The sequence below is a fragment of the Malus domestica genome, chromosome 05 (assembly GCF_042453785.1).
Source record: "Malus domestica chromosome 05, GDT2T_hap1".
Lineage (NCBI taxonomy): Eukaryota > Viridiplantae > Streptophyta > Magnoliopsida > Rosales > Rosaceae > Malus > Malus domestica.
In genome coordinates this window covers 35,962,181-35,981,201 of record NC_091665.1, presented here as the reverse complement: position 1 = coordinate 35,981,201, position 19,021 = coordinate 35,962,181, and the positions used below count along the sequence as shown (strand labels likewise).

The following is a 19,021-nucleotide window of genomic DNA, read 5'->3' as shown; positions in this document are numbered from 1 at the left end:
ATAGCTGCACGTTTTGATAAGTTGAGGGACCAAAGGTAATGGATTTTTAGTTGAGGGACCATTGCTCCAATTGAGTTCAAATTAAGGGACCATAACTACAATTTACTCATAATTCTTTGACTCGAAGTTTGAAAGAACGTATGTCATTTGACTATGATTATAAATACGTTGAAATACTTTTAACTTTTTTAGACTCTACTGAAAATTAATCTTACTTTTCGAAGTGTGAGATATCTCAAACTTGGAAAGTATAAAAAATCAATACATGGAGAAGAGATCCTCTTCAGATCTCTTCCACCAATGTCACCAGATCAATTGATCCAAGCCTTTCAAAGTTCATCCAACGGTAAAAAATTATTACAACTTTAAAGAATCAGAAAAGATGGACCGTTGGATGGAATTTAAAAAATTCAAATCACTTGATTCGATGATCTTGGTGAAAGAGATCGGAGATGATCTCTTCTCCAATACGTGCATCCAAGTCATCATCACTTTCTTCTTTGCCGACGCCCACCCAAAACCCAATTAAAAAAAAAAATTAAACTAAGATTTGTATTATCAAAATGTTATTTTAATTCCAAAAAGAACTTTTTTTAAGTCAATTATTGTCGGAAGCCAATCCCAACAATCAGTCCAAGAACCAATCAACAAAAAGCAAGAAAACAGAGAGTGAGAGTGATCGGAATTCGGAGAAAATGGCGAGGAAGGCGGTGCTGATAGGATGCAACTACGCAGGAACGAAGGCGGAGCTCAAAGGCTGCATAAACGACGTCAAGCGAATGTACAGCTGCCTCGTCGACCGCTACGGCTTCTCCGAGGACGACATCCAAGTCCTGATCGACACCGACGACTCCTACACTCAGCCCACCGGAAAAAACATACGCCGGGCCATCACCAACCTCATCCGATCCGCCGACTCCGGCGACGTCCTCTTTGTCCACTACAGCGGTCATGGGACCCGCCTTCCCGCCGAGACCGGCGATGATGATGATACGGGATATGATGAGTGCATCGTCCCCACTGACATGAACCTCATCACTGGTTTGACTCCGTTTCTCTTATCTTTTCTGCGCAATTTTGATTATTGTTGTCACGATTGCTTTGATCTGTTTGGAAAATTGACTGAAATGATCGTTTTACGAATTTCAATTGCTGAACTGATGAAAATTAAAGATCGACGACATATTGATCAAATATTGACGGACATATTGATCAAGCATTGACGATATATCCATCAAATGCTCAAAAGGATTTGTAAATTGATCATTTCAGCCAATTTCCTTTGTTTTAATCTCTGGTGCAAAATCGGTGGATTATAAATAGAATTTGATCATATTTTAGAAAAAGTTGAGATCTTGCTTGATGATCCAAAAAAAATTGGATCAAGTGAATCCCTTTGGTTGGAATTCTGGATTTAGTCTTTTGGTTCTTGATCCGCTTTTCTGCTTTTACATTGCGTGTAAGCATAAAGTTAAGTCATTTCTATCTAGTGTTCTTTCTAATATAAATATGGGGAAAGGGATCCGGATCCCTTCCTCCTAATCCATCAAATTTGGAATCCGTGCTGTAAAAATTTGATCAAACAGCTGAAGTTATTATAACTTTTAAAGTGGGCTCCTAGTCGTTGGATCAAATTTCAATGGTATAGATTCCTTAATTTTGTGGATTAGGAGGAAAGGGATCAGGAGAGGATCCCTTTCCTAAATATGGAATGCTGAACACCGAAAATATAGGAGTAGATTCTCTCCCCTCCTATTCTCCTCGCCCTCTCTCTCCTCCTCTCACACTTTCCTCTTTTGTCTTTCTCTCTTTAAAGATGTTGACGTGGGGAGGGAAGGGGAGGGAGATTAGGAGGGGAGAGAATCTTACTCCGTAAATATAAGCGTAGTGTTGTGTTTCAAAAATGTGTTAATATGATATGGTCATATTTGTATAAGATTGCTTGCTTTGTTGTCGGGTTGATATTACAACTGTTTTTGGATGGTACTTGTCAACAGATGATGACTTCAGGGGGTTTGTAGACCAGCTGCCAGCAGGTTGCAGGCTGACAATTGTATCAGATTCGTGCCACAGCGGTGGGCTCATTGATGAAGCGATAGAACAGATAGGAGAGAGCACCAAGGGGCAAGAGCGCGAGCGCGAGTCCGGCTCCGGCAGTGGCAGTTTTGGTGGATTCAAGAACTTTCTCAAGGACAGGGCGGGAGATGCACTGGAGTCTCGTGGGATCCGAATGCCATCTGCATTCCGCCGCGGTCGACATAATGAAGAAGAAGAAGAAGAAGAAGAAGAGACGGAATACAGAGAGATCGAAACTGAAGATGGGGACAGGGTCTATGTCAAAGGCAAGTCTCTACCACTCTCTACTCTCATAGAGATACTCAAGGAGAAAACAGGTAAGGACGACATTGATGTTGGGCAGCTGAGGCCGACACTTTTCGATGTTTTCGGAGAGGATGCCAGCCCTAAGGTGAAGAAGTTCATGAAGGTGATCATAAATAAACTCCAAAGCCAGGAGGGCGGAGGCAGTGGGTTATTGGGGAAGATTGGAAGCTTGGCTCAAGGGTTTCTTGAACAAAAGCTTCAAGACAACGATGAGTACGCAAAGCCTGCTTTAGAGACGGAAGTGGGCAGCAAGGAAGAGGTTTATGCCGGAGCAAATCATCGCGGCTTTCCTGATGGCGGGATTCTCATAAGCGGTTGCCAGACAGACCAAACGTCTGCAGATGCCACTCCTCCAGGAAATGCAGCTGAATCTTATGGAGCTCTTAGTAATGCAATTCAGAAGATACTCTCAGAGCAAGACGGTGAAATTTCGAACCAAGAGCTTGTTCTTAAGGCGAGGGAGACTCTCAAGAGACAGGGTTTCACTCAGCGACCTGGCCTCTATTGCCATGACCATCACGTCGATGCTCCTTTCGTTTGCTGATCTGAAAGTATATATATATGAGAGTGAGGTACTTTGTGCTGTGCAATATATATAGCTATTGTGATAAATAACTATGAGTGGGTTACTTTGTGCTGTGCTTGTGGAGAAGACTTGCGTAGAATTGTGGTTCACCGCTACGTAGCATCTCAGTCTAATATTTGCATTGCCGCCACATGGAGAAAAACCTGTACCTAGCAATGCATTATAAATTGGGATGCCAGTCTGATATTTTCGCTGGTTTTATTGGATATTCCATCTTATCCATTTGATTTTTAATGAATTTGTTCTGTATTTTTTTTCTTTTTTGACAGTATTTTTCTATTTCATCTAAGCAATATTTGCATGTCATAAATTGTATTGAACAAAAAAGGGGAATTTCTATTTCCTCTACCATTTGAATAACTGTATGGTAGTGATACAAATTGATTCTGGCAAAACTAATGACCAAAGACGGCCTACTACTCTAACCTCCAATGCCGTAAAACGTCATCGGCGATATACAAAATAAATAAGGCAAAAAAAAACAAAAGGAGCAATGGAGGTTGAGGAACAAATACAATCAAAATCAACGACTGCACGGTTCCGTTACAGTGTGCAGAAAAATTATCTTCGTTTTTCTCTTACTTGGGTATTTGGCTTCTGCCTTCGTTCTGGAACTATTCCTGTGCTTCCAAGATTATCACGGCATAGAGGAGCAACTCCGCAAAATTTACAACCAGACTCTACCGCGTCATCTCAATCGTCGATTTCTTGAACCCATGCAAAATCTGTAACATCATCAGAGCAGCCTCTGTCAAATGAACTTCTAAGGGGAACGAATGAGTTCATATCGTTAGTCATTGACGAGTTTTACTTGCATAAGAAATTATCTTAGTAAATGCTCATCGTTAAAACAGTTTGAATTGGAGTGTCCTGGAAATTTCTTACTGGTCAAGGGCACTGAGCAGAGGAAAAAAGAAATTAACAAGAGAAATGGAGAGACCTTGAAGTACGGATTCCACTGCCGCATTTGGGACAGATAGACCAACGATTCTGCGGTTATCCGTCGTGGTTTCTATACGCACAACACGTAGCCGCTTGTGGCTTTGCCGTTGCTGGAGAAATTGTCATAGGAGTTATCACTGGTTAGAAATGCTTATTTGTACTTTCACTAAATATAAGTTACTCGGGAAAAATTAAGTGCAACTTGTAAGAGAGGCAATCTGTACTTTATTCAATTTACGTCACTGAGATCACCGAGTCACATTAACTAGCAGATCAAAACAAGTTACCTGCTTCGAAAGAGCCTTCTCAATAGTGCCCCAGACAGGAAGAATGAGGCCACCTAATACATTTACTTCCTGCAGTCTTCTGCCAACAGTACAGAAGTTGCCAAGCTTACAATTGCGTCCATGCATGCACTGCAAAGTAAAGGTGAAGTCACAAGATTATTACAATCAGCAAACGATAAGTATAAACAGCTAAGGAATTTTCAACTAATCGGTTTGGAATGTGAACTGCTAAATACACAACTAGCGGATATGTGTCGTTATCTGATACGGAAACAATATCCAAGTCTTCCAGAAAGAAATAACGAGTCAGATGTGCAGGTGTATGTTTAAAAAAGGTCAAGTTGAAGGTAAACATAATATACATGACGATTTGACAAAATCAGTGCCTTTTTTAACATTCTTGATTGATCAATAGTTGATTTGAAAACATACGAAATACAGATTTTCACCATCACGTTATAGATAACAGCAACAAAGTTATTTAATAACAGTACAGAACTATTTGCACCAAAATAATACAGCCATTTTGAATTAAGTTCATCAAGTATCTACACCTGTTTGGACGAAACTTCATATTCATCTTCCCAACCACCGCGAGCCTTCTCCACCGTTGAAGTTTTTCTGTATTTGCTTTTTAGCTCTGACAGAGGCATTTCTCTGGATAGGGGAAAAGTAGTATGTGAAAGTGAAATATATGTATTTTAGAACAAGATGAAGGAAGAACATAAAGCATAAATTTAGTACCTCACTGACTCTCCAACCGCAGGACGGACTATCTTATACAATCCAGAAGTAGAACTGAAACAGATTTAAGGTAAAACAATGAAACTAGAAAACGAAACAGCAAGAATCACTAATTGAAGTACAAGAACTATGAAGGGAAGGTACATTATAATAATGATGAAGAGAATCTCAAAAGGGAAAAAAGTAATAAAACATATATATATATATATTTCACTCAAGCAAATATGGGTTCAGATGCAGACCTCTCAAAGGCTAATATGACATGACGTCTCCCCAACCATTCCCTCCTAGATTCATAGAACCCATCATTGGCAGAACCAAGTCCATCCTTTTGTTTCTCTTCAAGCATGGCACTAGCAGACTACCAAGGATAAACATAGTTTAGTATGGTGAATTGACATAGTGATAAGCCACCACTCAACTAGTCACTTGAAAAACAAAAGTACCTCCCACGTAACCCCACGATCCAGGGTAAATGTAAAAAGCACTGTTGACGCTCCAGACATTTGATCAACATAAACAGTCTGCATGAAATTGGAAGTCAATATAAATATAATATCTAAAGCAAACAAGCAACAATTAATTAATTAAGCAATGCTTGACCTTTGGAGTTCCTTGTAGCTCTATAACATTGGCTTTCATATCAACAATCCCAGAGTCAAGATTCCCTTCAATGCGTGCATTATGGACAATAAGATCCAAAATGCTAACGAAACACTCAAACAGCCTGTGTATTGCAATGATGTCAGCATATGAAACCCAGCTCTAACTGCTATAAGGAAACTATATTTTAATTGTAATGTCAATCACAGACCTATTCTGTATATCGGGCGGTACTCCTAAAATCCGATTGAGGAAACGTCCAACATCATGCATATCTGATTCAATTATACGGCCAGTGAGCCTGCCATGATCTTTCCCATGAGCTACATCATAAGAAGTAGAAGTCACCATCAAGAAAATAAAATATAGCTAAAAGCAAATTCTCTGCGACATTCTATCATGTAAAACAAAAAATTTAAATCAATTAACTGCACAAACAAAGTATAATACACGCCACAATAGCTCAAAAATTATTACCATCCCTAATTATTCCTACTAAAACAAGAGCAGCTTTAGCCCTCTCGATAAAATCTTGGATTGTTTCCGGTTTTTCTGATGAACATCCTGGCGGTACAACAGGCAGAGAATCCTGAAAATTGAATTCTAGTTATTTTCCATCACAATTTAATTTTGACTTATTAATAAATTATGGAGCGATATTATTTTTCAGAAGAAGTTCATACAAACCTGCTCCATGATTCCTCTATACATCAACATCAGGGCCTTCTTTCCATAAGCACTATCGTAGTTATAGGCACTCAATGATGGCCCTGCCCTGCAATACATCAGACCAAATAATGAGATAAGCAAATCACTCACAGGATGGAGAATAAAATTACAATACATATTCTTATACCACAATAGTAACAACTACCAAATGTACATATAGATGAAATTCAAGTAACCTGCGGTCACCCTGTGTTAGTGCCCCTAGAGATTCTAATCTCTTTGCTACAATGGATGCAAATCGACGCTCTCCACCAAGGTTAGTAAAGAGAAGCCTGCAAAAGAAATAATGGAGTAAACCACATCAACTTGAAAAAACAACTAACCATGCATGATCCTTGTATCCATAATAGCATGCGTTAAATAACTAATTAGTAATCATACAGATCAGAAAACGATAAATGAATAAATAGAAAATTTTATCGTGTAATCTTAATTTTATTGACTCCCAAGAGACAACTCATCTGGTCGTAAAACCACCCCTTGAGTTGGTTTGACCATAGATTCAACCAAAACCACTCATACATCAGCTTTGGTTTCACTAAGTAAGGATATTTGGTTTCACTAAAAAACTAATGAAGGATATCTGGATCTGATACACCAAAGTGTACTGGCACAGTGGACAAGCCCTTGCTTCTAAAAGTAAGAAGAAACAAGTCAAGACTAATATAGCTACCAGCCTACCAGCATAACACCGGTGACCCAAATAAAAGAAACAATGTATACATGTAGTGTCTATCTACCTGTATTCAGGAGCGGAGGCTTGATTTGACCGGTGAGTTCTTCCAAATTGTTGAATCGCACGATCAGCACTCCAAGGAAGTTCCAGAGTAAGATGCACCCTTCGTCTCTGTTGTTAAATTAGAATGCAAGGAATTAGAGAGAGAGAGAGACAGAGAGTGACAGAGAGAGACAGAGAGACAGACATAAGACAGCAACTGTTCAGAAGATAAGTTCTATAAAATATAGGCATACCTGATTTGTAGCTCTTCTATCTGCCTGCAAAGACACGCCAGCAGATCCAGCTTCAGAAATGATGGCAACCAACTTCTTGCCTTCCATGAAAAGCTGCTTCTCATGCATGTTTACCATTTCCATGGAAATTTCCTTCCTAAACCGATTTACAGTTTAGCCAGTTTAAACTTAGTTCAAATAAGTAAGAGAGTGAAAAAAATACCATAACTTACGTGTTCCGTGCCTGATAGGTAACACCTTTTCCACCAGATGCCCTCACAAGCATACCTCTCCTTCCAGTCATTTCTGCTACTTTATCAGGGCCTCCAAGCTGACACCCACGCCAAAAGAAAATTAAGAAAAAAAATTCTGCTTCACAAACATAAAAAGTTGCAGTATACTGTCGAGAGCTGTGGAATATGAACATTAGTTTAGAATCTGGAAAATAGCAGACGGTCTTGGCAAAGTGACTGTTAGATGGGATCAAGCAAGTGCTTTGTATACAGAACAAGACTGATTGTCAAGTAGAGACTGAAAATGGAAATAAAAAACAATGCAACCTTTGGATCAATGGCCTCTTTTGTCTACCATCTTTTTTTACTGGTACCTTTTACCCACCAATATTAAGTCTTTGAATTAAGGCAGGCCGGAATATTTTCATACGAAGTGTAAGAAACCGACATAGTATTGTTATAAACAATTAAATATGCAGAATGGGAATTAGCATTTCCTTTGGATCAGTATGACACAAGCAAACCAGCATGAATGGCAGGACCAGTACAATAAAAAAAGAATGGTGCAACTTGGTGTGAACAAAACCAAAAGTGTAACACCATTCAGGGGTTCTCTATTATGGAGCAAGTTTAAAAAAAGATCTAAAAGCACCATTAGTAATGGAATCATACAGGCCCTTAAGATTCGTCGTACCCAGTGCACAAGGCTCCCGCTTTACGCAGGGTCTGGGAGAGGTGAATGTCGGCTAGCCTTACCCCCATTTTATGGAGAGGCTGCTCCCAAATACAGGCCCTTAAGATTAAAAGGGATAAATTTATTATTTTTTCAAAGAGTCAGCTTATTCCAGTAGGACTTTGACTAAGCTCATGGATATTGTTTCACCTATCTATTTCCTACCATGGTCATCCAATTTTTGAGCCGTAACTAAACGGACTCGGAGGTTAGAAAAAATAAACCTATCAAAAGTTGAGAACTGGATTTAATTCTGAGTACCCTCTCCATTATGCCTACATAACTTGCGGCACTGTTATGAAGACTGAAGAGTAAGATATTCTTCATGTCTCAGTTGACAGAATCCTCGCCTTCTCTCTTTGTAGCGGCAAGAAATCTGTCCTGGAAAAGAGCGGAGGTGTTCTTTCCCTTTGGTACAAAGGAGAGCACAAGAGGTTTTTTTGGAAGGCCAAATTTGTTAGCAACTTCCAACGATTGGGAGTTGGACAAGATAGCTCATTTCTTTGATATCCTTTATGATGTCAATTCCTAGGAAACATTATGCCAGAGACATACTCCACAGATTTACAATTAGAGATGGTTGTGCTATAGATAAATTTATGACCAAAACTTTCCTTTCAACAAGTATGTTCAAACTTATGTATGAAAAATGCTTAATATAATATAGCATATACTGCACGTTATAAGAAAAGACTTGTTCAGTTTGGACTTTGGACCTAACTCTTAAGTATTTCAGAATCTAACACTTTCACAAAATGAGGATAAAATTAGACTACAGCATGGCATAACAGCCTACAATAACTAACAAATCATAGGCAAGCTTTTCCAGTTGGATTTTATGGAAAAAGAGGACAAGCATGGAGGTTCTACGAAGGTGGATCCAAAATTTAACAATGAACATGTGATTTAGTATTTTCAAAACTACATGGGAGAGAGAGAGAGAGAGAGAGAGAGAGAGAGAGAGAGAGAGAGAACATCGCCACTACCTGATCAATGATATCATCCAAAGGATTGTTCGGAAGATCCAAAGAACGAACTATCTCCAAAATGTTTAACTTACGAGCCAAAGCTTCTTCATACCTAAAAGGTTATGAAAATTGCATTGATGTGGTTAAAAAATTACAATAAGACAGTGCATATCAACATGTCATGAAAAAATAAGTTATTAAACATGAAACTCTTGTGAGGAAAAAGAATCAAATTAAACTAACATCTTCGTAAGTACAGCTATATATTCTTGTCTTCTTTTCAAAAATTCCTCTGTTTTTTCCTTGCATGAATGACATGACCAATCTACTGATACTTCATCTGTCACAGGTGGGATAAGACATGCAGCATGGACCAGTTGGCCACAACAGGAACAATGAAGCAGTTTCTTTCTTTCCTGCAGCAAGTATCTAATGGATAAGTAACATATTGCAAAAGCAACCATCTTAACATGCCAAATGGAATATATGGCTGGAAAAGGGAAAAAATCCAAAGCTTTGTGGGGTTGCCTGGTATCGGCAATTTTCTGGAATATATGGCTGGAACGCAACAAAAGGATTTTTGAAGACTATACTGGAGTGGGGGCAGAAGTACTTTGGGGGAGAGTTAAATATTGGGCATCTTTTTGGGCTTCGGTTACTAAAGAGTTTAATAATTGCTCTCTATCTCAAATACTGTGGGATTTGTTAGCAGCAGTTAAGTGAGCTTGGTCTAGAATTGGCTACTGTAGCCAATTCCTATTAGGATTTTCCTTTCTAATTTGTTGGTGGACTTCTTATCCACTTCTGTGTTTTTCTCTATTCTTTAATAAAATTGTTTCTTCTCAAAAAAAAAACATGCCAAATGGAATTACCTCCTCAGATTGGCAAATTTCACATATTTGAAACTCGTCGTCAGATTCAGTAGATTCCTGAGCAGAATCAGCTGCATTAATCAAACGATGCTTGAGAACAAGAAAAGGTACCAAAGTAGTTGCATCATTTCTCAACTACATAAAATACAACCGGTTGTAATTGATGTGCCCTAAAAGGAAAAAGATGTTGAATAAACATATATGAACAAGTTAAGCTGAAAACTTGGGTAGGTGCACTCTGCAAACAGGCCAAAAGTGATGCACCAATAAGAACCATAGCAATATCTCCTTCAAGGTGACTGAGAATCCAAACAAAACATGCTTGTGGCTTATTGTGAAGAACAAGTAGTTACCAAAAACAAATAATATTAAGGGCCCAAATACAAGCGTTAGAGTCTTGGAGATAAGCCAGTTTCTAGAAACTCACTTTCAGAATCTTCATCACTTGCAGGTTTCCATTTTGCAACTTTCCTCACTCTCCCTTTCATTGATACACCAGGAGTTGCTGAGTGCCTCTTCCGCTGCAGCTCCTTCACATTATCTTCTCCTAATATAACTTTAGAAAGTAAATTGGTAGTGACATTAAAATAAATGATTGCAAATAATAGTAAATCACATACATACCTTCGAGAGGTTCAGGCTTTTCAGGCAAAGGATAATTTTCCTCAACAAATTTCAGTAAAAGTTCTCGAGGTCCGGAAATAAAATCATCAAGTTCAAGACCCTGCTTAAGCATGGAAACACAAAATAAATAAAGACGTACAAATCAAAAACCAAGTCCAAAAGAAATAACAATTGGCTCACATATTTGGTCACAGCTTCCTCAGTTCGCGCCTCTCCAGTACTCTGAAGGCCAATAACCACACACTTGCCATCCATCAATGCTTGCTTAGCCAGTCTTACAGCAGCCGGCACCTTAGCTGACATGCACATATGTCTAAAGAAACGCTGCAAGATATGCACAAAACCAAGGACAACAAAAAAGTTATTAAAAAAAAATTTGAAAACGTATTTGAAAAGTTTAGAAAACTGTAAAATTTTAAAAGAAACATCCAGAACAGAGACTATTGAATACCTGATGGCTAGCCCAATATAATCGCCACACTTGACTAGAAATTGGCTTTTCATTAGTGAGAAATTGAGATGCTGTTAGTATATCCTGTCGCAGCTCTGTCCAAAATTCTGCTGCTTTTTTGTACATGTCCTAAAAAGACAACAAAGTAACATAAAAGAATAAAAATCTTTGCTTATAATTAAAAAATCAAGTAATCAAAGATAAAAATATGCCCCTCAACATCAGAGTTACAAATAAGAGATGAGTATGTTAAACCATCATTTCAGCTTCTAGCGGTGCTTCAACAACTTCAAACTCTACCCCATTGTAGCTAAGAGTTCGACATACATACATCCCCCTGAAATATCAAAACACACACATTTTTAGATCATAAATGATGGCATTTTGACATGGGCGTCAAGGACTTGCATATCAGTTATTATATGTGTGTGTGTGTGTGTATCATATATGGACAGATGAGATGCACACTATGTGATCTATATATGATTTAAGAGCTGACATGTAAGTCCTCAAATTGAGTCCCCATTTAGATCCTTATTCCATCGGCTTTGCTCCTAATTTAAACTTTACACGTAATTATTCTCAGCCTTGTTACCTTGCTTTCATATCCATGGCAACAAGTTCCAGTGCTCCAACACCTCCCTTCTCAATAGCACCTACACACATTGTGCTGTTAGAAAAAATATTCTACTTTCTGTAAGAGAGTAAAAGTTTATAAATATGACAAACAAATGTATAGGTATTCTGTGAAAAACCCACCTAGAAATTCACGGAAATCAGCAAAAGATGTTCCAGGCCCCCAAAGACCAAGCCGTACCATGTAACCCAAATTTCGTGGTTCAGATGCACCAGTTGCTGAGCAATAAATAACACGAGCTTCAGGAAGCTTAGCCTGTGACAAAAGAAAGAAAAACATTATGAGTTAATACACTCACTTAATAGTTAATACTATTCTGGCCCTTTTACTGCAAAAATTTATTTAGTATTGTACAGAAGAACCATCGCTATTGCAGTCAGGCATAATTGCATAATGTGTCAGAAGAGGAGTTGTATCAGACTTTATAAAGTAAAATACAAAATGGGGACTCTGCAAAGTCAAATATCTTAAATATGCCTATTATTTATTAAATTACCCAAAACTGAAATTACTGATCTAAACCTTGAATAAATAAACAATAGGCAATATTTGTGCTTTCAAAATTCTGATAGGGCAAACCTGAATTTCAAGAACTGCTTCACCAGTACGTGTTGGCTGACTTCCAGATTCAGGCACCAGATTTTTGGCCTTGTGGCACTACAATGAAGCCATTGACCTTTAGAATGAAAAGCAGAACATATTGGCACCATGGAATATTTCATTCCATCAATTAAAGCATAGGTTAAAAGTCATTGGAAAAACATTTAAAACAAAAATATACTACCTCATCAAATATGATGAGACCATTAAATCCTGGTCCACACCACTGCACAAGCTGCCCCATACGTGAACGACCTTTCTCAGAGGATGCAATGAGGCTGCTGTATGTCAGAAAAATAACGCCCTCCTTGACGCCAACAGACTTTGAATCAAGTTTGGAATAAGGCAGCTTGTTCAAGGCATGTACTGCAATCAAGATTATATCAATTGTGATATTGTTCAGAAGCATAGAACCTCTCATGATGGAAGAAAGGCTTAATTCCAATTGGAGATTTATGAAATTCAAAAAACCAGTAACCTGTAGCTAAATCTAATCAGAGTCCTGATGCCCTACCCTATCTGAAAATTTAATCTTTTTTGAACTCTCATCCTTTTTTATGATTGGCACATGATGTCATCTCATGCCACAACCTTTTACCAAACAATGTAATATAATAAGTACAACCAAATGCAAGCCTAATCACTGAGTTTCCAATTATAAGTGAAGAAAAGGTAACAATCCTTCAATTTTTGAATAAAAGCAATCAGATATTCTTTTCTAGAATAAGGAAATCCATGACTTAAAGCACAGTTTCAGTAGGATTCTACAGAATCACTATCACCAATTACTTGCCAGTTGCCAGTACAACTTTGGCCAACTGCATCAGTACCATCTTTCCCTAGCAGTTCTAAACTTCTTTCCACTATTAAACCATCCTCACAGAATTTTCAAATGTCAATAAGCTTGAATCAAATTATAACACCACAAAACAAAATCATTAACCACAGCAACACACTGGGCAGAAACTTCATGTACTACACAGATGAGGAAGAAATTTATATATGCAATTTTATATAAATGATTTTCACAATTCGTCCCAGTATACAAAATTGTACTTCTAAATACAAAAACAGAATTAGACCAAGCATGTTTAGAAAAGCACACACATAAACACAAACAAGAAAACACTAGACCAAGCATATTTACCTTCAATGCAAGTTGCACATACATCATCTAAGTCTCTTCTTGCATCAAACTTCAAGTCTGAACCAACAGAAACCCACCTGTTTTAGAATCAACGCAGAGAGGATAAAAGCATTAAACAAAGAGTTGAAAAGCATAGTTCCGGCCTAGGAACACATTCAGTATTGCAATTCCAACCAACAAAACAAAAGGCAGTTACGGATTGCTTTTAAAACAATATCAAAGTAAAGAAAAATACTGAAACTCCCACGAGTGAGATTCTCTGATAAAGAAACCCACGTAGTTGAAATTTCTCTCCAGTCCACAGAGCAAAACTTTGTATGAACAGGCCATGTTTTAAGTGTGGCACTTTTTGTTGTTACTGAACAGACAGTACCTAATATGATATTTTTTTGTCAACATTGAGTATTCAGTGTTTCAAAAAAGGAGCCTTGAGGCGCACCTAGGCGGCCTTCGAGGCAGGGCGGTGAGGAATACGCCTCTGCCCAGCGGGAGTAGGCTTAAACTCGCCTAGGCATGGTCGAGGCATGCCTAGGAGCCTGAGGCATCAGCTGGGGTTTTTATTTTTATTTTTAACGTTAGGGTTTCTCACCCACAGTGAAGAAATTTTATATTTGATTGTTGATTATTCTTCTATAATGTTTGATTTCGACTCTATTGTTGATTATATATATATATATATTAATAATTTTAAGTTATCCATGAAATGCCATGAAATGCCTTGGCTTCGCCTTCTCCTTTTAAAACATTGTGTGTACTTACTTCTGCTGCTAGTGTTTTAACTTCCCACATGTACCATGTATTAAAAAGACACTTCTATAAGTGATTCTCATATGTAACTGGCTATAGGTAATTGACTGACAGTAACAGTTACAATTATAACTAGCAATAACTCCAATTGATGGGAGTTTTCCATATCATCCTTTTTGGTCCATGGGGGCACCCTTTTATCCTTTTATGCAAATGACTCTTAAAAGCCGCCCACAAACTGCAACCAAAAACTTACACTGCTTTCTTCATCCCACGGTGCCAATTCTCCCATATTAACCCTGCTATTGTTCGACCTTTCCCCACACCAGCTCCATCCCCGACAAAGAATCCCGCCCTCTCACCACTTGGAAGATGTTGCAGGTGTCTCTGTCAAGGAAGCAAACGCAACTTTACAAAGGAGCAGACAATTAACAAGTAATAAAGAGTGGCAAGAACAGGACGGCAACCTGACAAGCATAGACCAATGTTTCAATCTGTAAACATGACAAAGCCTTTTTATTTTCCAAATCATCCTTGATTTTCAGATCATAAGTGGGCTCAGGTGGCTGCACAGCAGACAAGGACGATGTTTCCACAACAGGATCTGGATGAGGTGGGCCAATGGATAGTTTTGGAGGGCGCTACACAAAAGCAACATAAAATGTATCTCAGATGCCGGTTCCAGTGGTTTAAATAACAAGTAAAGACACTGACATTGTCAAAGAGAAAGAAAACTCCAAAATAGAACTTGTAACCATGAAGCCTTAGCAGTTATGAACGTAAATTACATAGTACTTGTAGAAGAAAAACAAAAAAACTCACATAGTCCGTAAATGTTTCTCCTGCCATGCCACCTTCATCCTCTTCTCGCTCCACTTCAATGGCAACCTGACATGTCAGAAGCAGCAGTAAAAGCAGCAGTAAAAGCATCAGCCTATGTGTATCTGGCAATAGCATTTCCAAAGATAACGTTCTACAAGAATGCCCAATTTTTACTGTCGTAGAATATCCAAAGCCACCACCAAGCATGAATTTGCTTTGCAGACTTAATATACATGCACCTCACTGACAGAAAATTTCATAAATGGACACCAAGTAGTGCAGCATCATAATGCTACAGTCGTGATCCTATATAAATCATAATTGGTCCAAAAGATATGCAGCTTTTGGTGTACTTTACTGGATAACTTTAATAGAATTCAAAGATTTAATATTTGAGTCCCTAGGCTTTGCAAGTTTTGTTTTATTTTTTAACAAACGATATTATCTACACTAAGGTGGTGGGGGAGTGGGCTAAGGAGTGGTTTGGGAGTGAGGTGCTTAAAAAAAAAAAAGCACCCATGAAAAAAAGCTGTGAGGGTTTTAGGTGTTTGGTAAACTGAAAAAAAAGAGCTTATTTTGGAAGCTGCTGTGAGAATAAGCTGAAATCAAAGGAAAAAGCTGAAGCTGCTATTTGTAGCTTTGGAAAACTGGCTTTTTTTCAAAGCACACGGAGCTATAGTGCTCCTTTAATGAAAAGACCCACTATCTGCTTTTTTTTCCAAAAACACTTTTACAAAAAAAGTTTACCAAACACTCTGCTGATTTATTTCACAGCCGCTTATTCTCACAGCACAGCCGCTTAGACCTAGTTTGGGAGTGAGGTGCTTAAAAAAAAAACACCCATGAAAAAAAGCTGTGAGGGTTTTAGGTGTTTGGTAAACTGAAAAAAAAGGGCTTATTTTGGAAGCTGCTGTGAGAATAAGCTGAAATCAAAGGAAAAAGCTGAAGCTGCTATTTGTAGCTTTGGAAAACTGGCTTTTTTTCAAAGCACACGAAGCTACAGTGCTTCTTTAATGAAAAGACCCACTATTAGACTGCTTTTTTTTTCAAAAGCACTTTTACAAAAAAGTTTACCAAACACTCTGCTGATTTATTTCACAGCCGCTTATTCTCACAGCACAACCGCTTATTCTCACAGCAGCTTTTTTTCAAAGCACAGCAATACCAAACCAGCCCTAAGCCTCACAATGGGCTACCAGTAATGTGATTTAAATTCGCCTTCGGCAAAAATAAAACCTAAGACCTCTCCCTTAACATTGAAGAGGAATACCAGTACTAAGTGGCTTTGCAAGTTTGAATGCTGCAGTTTCTGACCTGAAATAGTATTCTTTAATTTAAGTGACCTGGTAGAAGTTTATCCCCCCTATCCCACCCAATAAATTTCCATTTTGTGCAATTAAATTACTTTAAACTCCAACGGTAACCAAACATGCAGGAAAGGTGGAGGTTTTGAGCACATACGTGGACAGTTAACTATTGTTAGTGATCCATCAGCCAGTCACTTCGAAACCGGAATCAAAGAACACTGTCCCCAAATACAAGTCCCCTAGTTGAAACCTCCAATAAATACTAGCTAGAAACCGAAATCATCATCGAGGGAAGTAATGGAAGCACACAAAAGTAAAAGTTTCTAACATACATTGGTCGGAGTCTCTCGCAAAAATAATTCACAGTATTCGCTCCTACGTCCTAAACCTTTTACTTGTTATAACACTATCAAGAAACCATATCTGTAAGGGAGTATGGTAACAAAGCAAAGTATTTCTAGCACTCATAGTATTAGCATTAACACGTTTCAAATTCATACTTCCACATTCCCGAAAACTCTCAGCAACCAAACAATTACCTCATTGACCTCCTCGGGCGGAGGCGGCAGGGGCAGACGGGGAGGGAAGAACTGCTGGAGCTTTGACACATCGACGGCGAGGTCAACTTGGCACTGAGGGCACCGGAACCTCGCGAGGCCATGAGGCACGTTGAGGATGGCCTTGCAGTTGGCGCAGGGGATCTGGATCTTCGAGGGATCAACGCCGTGAGGCGCAACATGGGGCGGTGGAGGCGGCAGTGGAGGCGGAGTGCGGGCCTTGTTGGGCCCAGGGTGGGCTTGGGCATGGGCCTGGGCTCGGGTCATGAGCTCGGGCGGCAGCATCTGGGGCAATTGGCAGTCGTCGCAGGCGAATTCGGTGACCCCCGCGTCCAAAGTCAGGATCTTGGCGCAGCCGGCGCAGCGGACCTGCACTCCGCCTGGGGTTCCGGCGGTCTGCGATTGCAGTGGGACTGGCGGAGGTTGATGCTGCTGCATCATGGTGGATCAGTATCTCCGCCCTCCTCCTCCTCCTCCTCCTCCCTTTGCTCTCAAACGGCTCAATTGTTCAGGAAATGGTTTGGATTGGATTGAGAGAGAAGGAGGTTAAGGCGCGAAGAGAGGGTTTGGGAGTTTCGGGGTTTCCCACTTTCTTTCTGTGTCTGCGTTTTTTGCCTCGGTGGACCGTGTAAATTATGGAGACCAAAGTGACGATTGAGATTTCGTTCTATCTCGCACTTGTCTCAGCCTGGCACGTGCACTAGCACGTGACCTTCCCATTTTCATTTCTTTTTCACCAAGCACGTCAATAACTTGTAACTCGAGCGGTTAAAAACTTTTATTCTAAACTCAGATTGAACAAATTTGGACAAAGAAGAAACAAAACAACTTATTACTACGATAAACTATTGTTGAAAAAAACGTTACTAGTTACTTTCCACATCCACAAACTCCATTAATTTTGACATCTAAGTGCCACTTAGTATTACAATCTAGTAGTATTCATCTTCATTTGTAAGTGAAAAGTTTTAGGTTTAATTATCGTCAAGGCGAATTTGACCTACATTATTGTTGGTTCATTATGAGGCTTAGTCTACTTTCACATCCATTTAATGTAACTAATATCGTTTGTTAAAAAAAAATGTAACAATGCAAACAGAAAAGTATTCCCAAAGCATCTCCATGTGATGGTTATATTTTTGTATCTTGTATGATTTTGATGAGAGAAATATCATAGTCATAGTGTCTGTAATGCATCCTAGGTTTTAGAGATTTGATTGGACATTTTTCAATGTGGACTTTCATGGTTAATGAATGAGATAACAGGACTCATTGCGTATTTAGTAATTTTTTTACTGTTGCTAGACCCATCGCTCTACTCTTATTTTTCACTCACGTTATACTCACCTCACATATAATGTTAAAACATAAAAATATTGTTTTTCCACCCACAATATTACTAAAATTTTAGGTGGCTAATCTAACATCTAATCTAACAAAATCTATTGTTAAAAATAAAAATAAAAAAATAAAATAAAATAAAATAAAAAAACTAACCAACCCACAACACCCCCTCCCTTATCCCAAAAATCATAGTCCTAGGACCACCTTTTAAAATCCTAGACCCTCTCCAACCTACATCCCACCCAGAAACCCAGTAGCAAAACCACATCCCTAAGAGGCTAAGACCACCGGATGCAGACCTAAACGGCGCATATTTACGAGGAAAATAGAGACTGGGAGAGAGAAAAAGAGAAAAGAGAGGAGATTAAGAGAGGGAGAAAGAGGAGGCGATGAAGAGGGGGAGAGAAATGAAGCAATGAGTTTTCATGTCATCAATTTGGCTCTGCCATGAGGGATGCATATGGGTGGACTTCTCGTTGTGCGATGGGGTTTTTGTTATTGGTTTTTCCTTTTTATGTTTGATATTCTAGTTTTCTTAAATATATGACTCGCAAAATATAATTGGTTAATATATACCTTTTAACAAAATATATTGTTTGACAAAAAAAAAAAAACCAAACCTACCCACAACACCCCCTCCCTTATCCCAAAAATCATAGTCCTAGGACCACCTTCTAAAATCCTAGACCCTCTCTAACCTACATCCCACCCAGAAACCCAGTAGCAGAACCACAACCCTAAGAGGCTAAGACCAC

At 38.8% G+C, this 19,021-nt stretch overlaps 2 protein-coding genes across 4 annotated transcripts; one reads left to right on the top strand and one right to left on the bottom strand.

Moving 5' to 3' along the window:
• Positions 1-451: 451 nt before the first annotated feature.
• LOC103409030 (metacaspase-4-like) lies at positions 452-3,206 on the top strand. Its single transcript, XM_008347849.4, has 2 exons — positions 452-1,041; positions 1,998-3,206. Exons 1-2 carry the CDS (start codon positions 696-698, stop codon positions 2,924-2,926), a joined length of 1,275 nt encoding a protein of 424 aa, XP_008346071.2. The 5' UTR covers positions 452-695; the 3' UTR covers positions 2,927-3,206.
• Positions 3,207-3,278: 72 nt separating this feature from the next.
• LOC103435525 (protein FORGETTER 1) lies at positions 3,279-17,574 on the bottom strand. Of its 3 annotated transcripts, none has more exons than XM_070822659.1 (32): positions 16,905-17,574; positions 15,059-15,124; positions 14,704-14,877; positions 14,493-14,623; positions 13,490-13,566; positions 12,527-12,708; positions 12,322-12,399; positions 11,865-11,997; positions 11,701-11,761; positions 11,361-11,442; positions 11,106-11,234; positions 10,835-10,978; positions 10,655-10,754; positions 10,458-10,577; positions 10,031-10,101; positions 9,402-9,574; positions 9,177-9,270; positions 7,458-7,555; positions 7,246-7,381; positions 7,014-7,120; positions 6,450-6,545; positions 6,232-6,319; positions 6,022-6,133; positions 5,756-5,867; positions 5,545-5,668; positions 5,388-5,465; positions 5,184-5,302; positions 4,942-4,995; positions 4,752-4,854; positions 4,198-4,326; positions 3,909-4,020; positions 3,279-3,693 (listed from the first exon to the last, which is right to left on the bottom strand). In XM_070822659.1, exons 1-32 carry the CDS (start codon positions 17,361-17,363, stop codon positions 3,662-3,664), a joined length of 3,774 nt encoding a protein of 1,257 aa, XP_070678760.1. In that variant the 5' UTR covers positions 17,364-17,574; the 3' UTR covers positions 3,279-3,661. The 3 variants fall into 3 exon arrangements, with proteins under 3 accessions (XP_070678760.1, XP_070678759.1, XP_070678761.1); XM_070822658.1 differs by having other exon boundaries at positions 10,458-10,586; positions 16,905-17,571; XM_070822660.1 differs by having other exon boundaries at positions 10,458-10,571; positions 16,905-17,571.
• Between the last annotated feature and the right edge of the window lie 1,447 nt (positions 17,575-19,021).

Bases quoted from the DNA above. Each gene is read 5' to 3' on its own strand.
- LOC103409030 (XM_008347849.4), top strand. From the start codon at position 696: ATGGCGAGGAAGGCGGTGCTGATAGGATGCAACTACGCAGGAACGAAG. The intron at 1,042-1,997 runs GTTTGACTCCGT...ACTTGTCAACAG, and splicing joins TGACATGAACCTCATCACTG to ATGATGACTTCAGGGGGTTT.
- LOC103435525 (XM_070822658.1), bottom strand. From the start codon at position 17,363: ATGATGCAGCAGCATCAACCTCCGCCAGTCCCACTGCAATCGCAGACC. The intron at 6,320-6,449 runs GTTACTTGAATT...GATGTATTGCAG, and splicing joins CTAACACAGGGTGACCGCAG to GGCAGGGCCATCATTGAGTG. The intron at 4,327-4,751 runs GTGTAGATACTT...TTTACTTTGCAG, and splicing joins ATGAAGTTTCGTCCAAACAG to TGCATGCATGGACGCAATTG.